Source organism: Geospiza fortis, unplaced genomic scaffold, assembly GCF_000277835.1.
Source record: "Geospiza fortis unplaced genomic scaffold, GeoFor_1.0 scaffold55, whole genome shotgun sequence".
NCBI lineage: Eukaryota > Metazoa > Chordata > Aves > Passeriformes > Thraupidae > Geospiza > Geospiza fortis.
Window position 1 is genome coordinate 5,672,464 of NW_005054308.1, and position 8,558 is coordinate 5,681,021.

Here is an 8,558-nt window from a genome sequence, read left to right on the forward strand (position 1 = left end):
AGGAGCCACAGCTCTCCACGGAGATTCTCAGGGATTCCTTTCTGTACCAGCTCCCTTGTCTTGGCAGTGCGGTACATACACATCCCTCGCCCATATTCAAAGAAATGAATATTCCAAGACTCTTCCTTCATCTTCTCCTTTGCCTTCATAGAAACAAATATGGCTATTTTTGGATATTATTGCATTTTTATGTTTGTAGGACACGTGATTTCTGGGTATACTCAGGCCTTCACCTCACAGGAAAAATACATTGTGACATTTAAAACCTCTCTTCTTTCTGCTGAAGAAAACAGTGTATATATACTTATCTACCCTGTTCTGCATCAGTTATGACCTTGCTTAAATTCAAGTCTTTACAACTATGCAAATCTCCACATAAATGCAAGAAGAACCATTGATCACGATGATTAACCAGCAAGCAGAGATACAAGTTCCCTGCTTTCTTGCTCTGAAGAAAAGTTGTTCTTCACAGCCATGAGTTCACACCCCAGAACACTGGTAACACTCATTTCTCAGCCTCTGGTCAAGTACCTCAGGCATGTCAGTACAAACAGTGTAAGCTGACAGTCAAGTTACCTCTATGCAGTACTACCACTGTGATACACACAGCAGTGATACTGAGCGGGGATAAAATGCATTTCCATTCTAGAGCAGGCCAGGCAATCAGCAAACTACTGCAAACTATTTATACTTTATTGCTTTACATAAAAATATCACTTACCCCTTTGGGCCCAGAGAGGTCCTCAGAATTCCTCCTGAAGAGTTTGAGCAGTCCCTGTGAGGCTGTTGGCACTTGCCCAGCACAGAAGCTGACGGGTCGATGGCTGAGAGCAGACGTGGGGCTGACAGCCAGGGGGCTGCTGGAAGGCAGCTCTGGAACTTCCTGGACAAGAGAACAAAAAATGTCTGAGCTCATGCTCCCTCCTCTGCTCATGGCCTGACAGAGACAGCACTGGCTGGTGACAAGCACTCCAAACACACTGCAAGGAGCATTGCTCTGAAAAGTTGATAAAGTTTCTCCCAGTTATTTCCTTAGTACCTCGCTGCTGGGATCAGCCACATTCCACTTCCATTCCCGGTCGATGCCACAGGGTTTCTTGGACGGTGTTCTCTGCAGGAAGTCAGAGATCCTCTGAACCAAGAAATCCCGATCCTTCAGATTGGCGAAGAAGAAGGTCATTTTACTTTTAGTGCTGATGGACAGAGGGCTGGGCAACACACTGGAACTATCAGCTTTCTCAACTATGGTCACCTAGAACACAAAGACAAGGGCCATTTGCATCTGGCATGTTTTCCATTGTCCATAAAGCACAGCACAACAGACAGAAGGACACAATAGAGAAGAGAGCCCTGTAGTCTTAACATACAGCTAAGAAATCCCCACCTCCCTGAGAGGAATGATGAGATGACAGGCCTCCTCTGCCCTGCTGGCAAAACAGATGTAATTGTTGGAAACGAACATCTGGCCAGGAATATGCATCTTGTTGAATGGTGTCCACAAGGTACAATCTGTATGTCCATCCAGGCATTCATCCTTGGGCAACCGGAAAGTGGCACGGTAGCACTCATTTTTGGCTCGAGCATCCAGGTCTCTGGGGAAAAGTAAAGGGTAGTATCCTTTTTCACTCACTTGAAAAACCCACTCAAACACTAATGTCAAATGTTCATTCCAATCACAACCTTCAGACTGTGCTGTGTATTCTTAGTATTCCTTTCTCTAACTGAGATGCCACCCCTCCTCTGACTCCTCTTTCAGCCTTCAGACATGCCTCTCTGACGAGGTATGTTCTGCAATACAAAATAAAATATGCAAGTGCATCTGCAAAACTGAAATATTACATGAGATTCTGAAACTGTAGAGAACAGTCCCCAGTGGGAGGATTTATTACAATACAAATCTGTTTCTTTTTATAAATCTTTAACTTCAGACAAAGGGGCTGGTGTAATTTTCTTCCTTCACTTTTTTTTTAACATATGAATTTCAGCAGTTTCTAGTTGAAAATTCCTTCTGACAGTGCCTAGGCAAGCATGAGAAAGACATGAGGGTGTGTGTAAAATCAGCTCCAATTTGGGATGGGGAAAAAGAGAGAACAAGCAGAAGGCTAATGACTGAAGTAAGTGATGCAGCCCCTAGAGTAAGAAAAACTCCAGCAGCACCTGGGAGCTACAAAATAATGCAGATTTATTTTTCCAATCCCCTACTACCTGTCTTCTTTTCTCACTGCTGGGAAAATGATACCTTTTTAATGCAGAGATGTTCTTAAGAGGCCTCCTGGGCTTTGGGAGAGATTTGTCCTGTAGGAAGCTCTCATTATCCAGCAGCTGCCGCATCGCAATGTTGGCCAACTGCTCCATCAGCTTGAATGTCTCATTGATGTTGAGAAACATGGAAAAATAGAGTTCACTGTCCCTTGTGCTTACTTTAATGCACTCAGGGAACAGCAGTGTAGCATTTTTTTCTAGCTGGGTTACATCCACCCACTGGATCACCAGTGTAACTGAGAAAAAGAATTAAAAAATGCTATTATCACAATTGAGGCAAAACAACAACCAAACAGAAATGAAGGTCAAGCAGCCTGCAAGCTCTCAGTGGAGCAGCATTTTTTCCCCTCTTACACATGGACAGTTCTTTTCTTTACACTTTTACTGGGTTCTCCAAAAATACTTGGAAATAACCTTTGGGATTAACTAGACTAGAAATAATGCAGTTCCAAAAGGACTATCTCCCATCCAATAAATGCTTCCAACTACAATTACTCAAGTTTTCATTCTTTCTTTCCATCAAATTAGCTTTGGACTCAGGAGTTGGGGCTTTCCAAATACTAGGTCCTGGCAGGTGTTCCAGATAAAACTCACCAAGGTAAAAATACTGCTTGGTTCTCTAACCCAGTCTAACTTGTAAAACGTAACCCAGTTTGAGTAAAACAGATGTACAACTTGGGAAATGTTTTAAAAAATGACTCAGGCATTCAGTCTAAACAGCACTGAAGTGCCTATGAGAGCAAGAACTGATTTATGTGCTGAGCCAGACAGAGCTCAAGGATTCCTAAAAGCAAAAAACCCCTGTCATCTTAAAAAGGAGTTCACACAAAAGATAACTGCATTGAAAAGATCATGAGAAGTGATAGAAACACAACTTGTAGGCTCATAACTCACCCTCTTTGCCCAGCAGGAAGGAGTAGAAACAGAGGTGGTTGACAGTGAGGTACAGCCAGCCCTGCCTGGGGACACGTCCCTTCCAATAGCTGCAGGAATAGTAATTGACCAACTTCTCCACCTCGGGCATCCCAAACTGCTTCCGCATCTTCAGTTCAGCCTCTTTGAATTTACCTGGATCCTCTTCGCTCTGGGGCTGCTCATTCTTGTTCTCCTCAGCAATAATGCCCTGAAAGGATGTGGGAGGAGAGAGGAGAAACAGAAGTGAAGGTGCCTGCTGACAGAAATAATGTACAAAGCAAAGGGTCACAGCAGCAATCCGGAGAGCACAAAGGAACAGGACACAGCACTTATCCAGTCATGTCAGAAACAGCAGAGACATGCAGAAAGGGCAGTCAGATACTGTGGGAGTCTGGGATCCATTCCTGAACATGTGCCACAAGCATTCATGTTTAATGTTTGACTGAGTTCCTCATGGCTGGCCTGGGAACATTTGGAACACCCTGCAGGAGAACTGAAGTCTCTTTTCATTTGCACACCTGCTTCTCCAACTGGAAGAAGATCATCTGTCAGGAAGGGCAGAACTCTGCAGTCTGTCAGCTCTTGACTGGCCAGAAGGAAAAACAAATGACCACCATCTCTCTCATGCACAGACACACATGGAAAACATGAAGAATCTGACAGGAGAGCTGAAAAAGATGCAACTTCCTGCAGTTCAATAAAGAACTGTATTTATAAGTTTCTGCTCTGGAGGGTTTGTGGGGTGGGAATCTGAAGTGTGTTAACTGCAAGACCAGCAGACAGCTGACTCCAAAGTCAGTGGAAGCTGGGGTGCAGTTCCTTTACAACCCAGGTACCTTTCAGACCACTGGCAGGGCAAGTACATTGCTTGTGAACTAGAATTCTCTCTCCTCCATTTGTTGCTAGATGAACCCTTGTTAAACCATTCTTCCTCCATCAAAGGCAGAATTGGCAATGATTTCAAAGAGGTATTATATTTGGATTAGTAGGAACATCCTAAGCAGGCTGTTCTTTGAGATCCACTGCTCTTAACCCTTCCCCTGCCAATATATTTGTTCAGAATTTGCTCTGACTGTGACTGGATGTTGACAATGCTGGATGCATTCCATGACACTTTCATACCTATGCATGACTAGAAAGGATAAAAAATTCTTATAACCATCTCCCTTGTCCTTTCTCAGAATCTGGAAGTCTTTCAGGGAAACATGTCACTTACATGTATCTTGCCCTTGACAAAGGTGGTGATATCTTCTTCATTGTCAAAGATGGACAGAGTCTGCAGTAAGTTATTCTCCAGCCATTCCCAATGCTTTGTGATCTCCTTACGAGATGACCCTAATTGAAGGGGAGAAATATGATGCCAAGAGCAAAGGAAAAAAAATTAGAACAAGGTCTTTTTTCCTCCAAGTTCACAGCAGGAAACTAATAATTACTGAACAGTGACCAGGATAAATCACACACACCAACTGTGTACATGTTAAGGATATTTCATGTACACCAACATTATGTTCCTAATAAAATATCTCCACTGTCACCAAGGATACTCCAAGGCACAGAATTATCAATTATAGGATGCTTTGACTGCAAAAAAACCCCCACAGGTTCAGAAACAACAGCAGTGGAATAAAGTCTGTGTCCTGTTTTGTTTCATGAGCTACATCTCTTACCAAGTGACAGCAGCCAAATTGCTGAAATAAGCCTGGCCTCACTAACTCACATCTTTGTAAGAACTACATTAGAATGACATACATGAAGGAGTAAAAGTTTGTGATTCCTACAAGGAGGGGTATAAGAACAAAGTGCTGAAGAGCTGAAGCTGCATGTGTGACCAGATTGCTGCCCACTAGTATCTATACACAGTGAACTGTAAATAAAATATCTGCATTTTTCAACTAGAGAGCAGTATATATTTTATAACGTTAAAGGAATGCCAGTACTCTTACTTTGACAGCAGAATGAGAACCAGGTATGATTTAAAAAAAATATTTTGAATGAAGACAACATATTTACTCCAGGACAATAATTTCTCAAACTCCGTTTGGGTGTTACCCAGCCCATCCCACGTCTACATACTTCACTGTTTAAAAGTAACTGAGATACAGAGGGTATCAACTAAAGTACTCCTGAAATTGAAAAAAAATAACTTACTAAGTATCAAGATACCATAAAATTACAGATCTACACTAAATATTCTCCTTTTTTCTATGCAGTTCCCGACCTGCCATTTTGTTTTCTGTCTTTCTTAATTCTCTGCCTCCATCCTCCTCAAAGGGGAACCTGAGTTTCTGTGAAACATAGCAACATCTAAACCTCTCCTCTGCAGAATTTAAGCAGCTCTGCAAGGGAGAATATTGTGTTGGCTGCCTGGGGAGAAGGTGGGAAGAGGAAAAACAAGACATCAGCCTTTGTGGGCCTAGCAAATGATTCCTTCACGATCAGATTTTATGTCTCCACCACAAAGTGAGAAGTGAAGGTTCTTATTGTAAACAAAGTTGGTCTAACAAATATGTCTGGAGCTATTTCCCCTTTAGCAAGCATTAGCACCTAAACTTTAATCAAAGTTCACCAACAGGCATCAGATGGTTGCATTATGATATACTAAAACAGGAGTTACATTTCTCAAGTAAAAGAGGCCAAGGATCCTTGATGTTAAAAAATACTATTCTAGTCCTTTTTACACATCTATATACACATATATTCCAGGCCAGAAATAATAGAAAAAACACAAACTGGACCAAGAAATTCCCCAAAATACCTCTGGTACCTTGAACAATGTTACATGCTCCCATCTTGTGCCATGCTCCTGGTAAGCAGCAGCACAACACTCATCATCCCACCAAAACCAGCATGTGTTGTTCTCTGCACAATCTCACTACAACCTTGCAAATACAAGGTACATCTTGGAAGAAAGAAAATTCCTGACATCTGCAGAAACAGAAGCTTTTGCAGAGCTTCAAGTTCCTTAATTACAGTTTAAACAACACTGAGTTTTGTTATTTTTGGAATCTTCTACTACACCATCGGAAGCTCTTGGAAGTGTCCTGAGCAGTCACAGGATACTCCTATGTGGGATAACCTGTCATCTGAACCATAAAGACAAGAGAATAACTCAAATCCAGTCCCAAACAAGAGTCACATACCACAGGCCACTGCCCAGTACACTTGAGAGTCCTGAGTCTGGTGCAGAATCCGGTATGGGGCAACTCTGGCACTGGAATCCAAAACCACGTCTAGAGTTCCCACAAGGAGACCTAGGAAACAGACAGAAATTACAGCAGTGTCATACCAAAACAAAGAACTGGGTTAAGCAAAAACACAAGATGATCACTGCAGAAAATGCTGATGTTCACAGCCTGTGAACAGTTGTGATGAAGAGCTGCGGGCACTCAGTTCAGAAAATTCAGAAATTTATCTCCAGTCACTGGAGGTAAATTCCCTAAAATTCAATTGCAGCCTGTCCCACTGGTAATGGACAAAGTTTAGATGGCAATTAAAATGCTTACTAAGCTTCATTGCAGACCCCCACCTTCACAGAAGAGTTATCTAATGAAAGTGTGGGGTTTTTGCTTCTAATAGTGATTTTTAAGCCTACCAAGCTAAAAGACACAAGAGTCTTCAACGCTGCATTTTTCAAAATCACCAATGCCAAAAGTAGGTAACTTGTCCAAATGGAATCAGGTAGATCTAGAAAAACTGGTGCTCACAGGATGGTTCAAGGATGTTTTCAGAAGTACTTTGATTAAACAAAGATGTCAGCAACTCAAAATTTGGTAATGCAGAAGTCAAAATATTTTTATATGATGTTAAATAAGAAAGGAGACACTTCCAGAGTAAATGTTGATGAACCAGACTTTGTAAAGCAAATCAATTTACTTCAATGAAGTCTTTATTTCAATTAGATAAAACAGATATATAAGGTGATGATTTGCTTTGTTGTTCTAGACAATGCATTATGAGCATCTTTAATGCAAATTAACTTTGCAACACACTCATGATTAGAAGTTTTCTATTATTAGAACGTGGAGAGGGAACATGGTTGCTCCTTGGGCTCTGACTTTGTGGGGGGTCATTACAATTCCCAGCTCTCATGATTTGGGTAAGTCTGTTTGAACTGTACTCATCCATATCTCATTCCTTATTAAGAAACATGCCACTTCCTCTCCCATATCTCTTCTGGCTATCTATGTAGCAATTAACAAATTAACAACATACCACCAATTGTCCCTGCAGTGAAACATCACCCACAGCAAGCCCACGTGACAAACCTAAACCAAGCACGTATGGAACCAGCACAGCAGGATCTGTTTGGGCTCTGGGTTTCTTGTGTAGTTTTAAGCAGGATATGGATTAAAAGTTAATTTGGAATCCATCCTGCGACAATACTGAATGTGTCAAATATTGACCCACAGACCAGTAATGAGATGTTTAATAACCTGAGTCTGACAGCAACTCAAAAACTTTTCCAGCTCAGCTGAACCTCCCACTCTAACTCTGAGATGTCACTGTGCAGCTGCACAGCTCCTTGAGGACACGTGGTTTTTAACCTGCAGGAGCTCTGAAGAAGACTCACTGAGCCACATTAGCTCAAAAAGTAAACACAGCTCAAAACTCCAACCCATCAGGAACACATCAGTTTAAATGCTACCAAAATAGCACCAGGCATTGTTTCTTTTTGGAAAAAACTAGAAAATTGTAGAATACAAGTATTAGCCTATATGCAAAACTGCACAAGTTAGGTGACTTCAAACAGAACAGTAAAAAATAATTTTGAACACCGTGAAAAGATGAAATATGCTAATGATGTTTATCAGCTGCACCCGTTTGTCTAAAAGGGCGCGACAACACGACAGTTGCTATGTGTAATTGAAAAAAAGTGAAATTGACATCTTTGAAATTGACATAACTGAAAGCATTCTGCACAAAAGTGGGGTTTTTAAAAGTGAGGGGATTTGCTGTTGTTGTTAACATCGTGCTTTGGTGACAGTCGTGTTATTTCAGCAGTTTATGTCACAAACAAGGCTGTCCCCACACACAGCGGTATTTTCCACTGGGCTGCACCCGCACAGCTTCACCCCTGGCCCATGTACAGCACAACTTCCATATTGCTACTAATTATAAACCACGTCTTACTGTCATCCTCTACATCTTGAAAAGGCACACAGACATACAAAATATGCAAATAAACCACCTTAATAATTCAAAGCAACGCGAGCAGGGCTGAGAAGCCATTTTTGACAAGAGAAGAAGACAGTCCCAGGCATCCCATCAGCTGTGTGTCCTCCCCGGCTGCAGCTCCCCGGGCCTGACCGCTAACAGCCCCGGCCGGGGGCGGACAGGGGCCCCGGGCGGACACTGCGGCCGAGCGGGCCCCGGGTCACACA

General features: G+C 42.2%; 1 protein-coding gene across 1 annotated transcript in view; it reads right to left on the reverse strand.

Annotated features, from left to right (window-relative positions):
* The window catches only part of TBC1D9B (TBC1 domain family member 9B), a 28,024-nt gene that overhangs the window by 12,225 nt on the left and 7,241 nt on the right, over positions 1 to 8,558 (reverse strand). The window contains exons 3-10 of the mRNA XM_014312153.2: positions 6,318 to 6,428; positions 4,394 to 4,512; positions 3,157 to 3,385; positions 2,240 to 2,498; positions 1,385 to 1,592; positions 1,040 to 1,252; positions 722 to 883; positions 2 to 143 (exon numbers count right to left, since the gene is read on the reverse strand). Coding sequence (XP_014167628.1) covers positions 2 to 143; positions 722 to 883; positions 1,040 to 1,252; positions 1,385 to 1,592; positions 2,240 to 2,498; positions 3,157 to 3,385; positions 4,394 to 4,512; positions 6,318 to 6,428 — 1,443 coding nt within the window. The remainder of the gene's footprint in view (position 1; positions 144 to 721; positions 884 to 1,039; positions 1,253 to 1,384; positions 1,593 to 2,239; positions 2,499 to 3,156; positions 3,386 to 4,393; positions 4,513 to 6,317; positions 6,429 to 8,558) is intronic.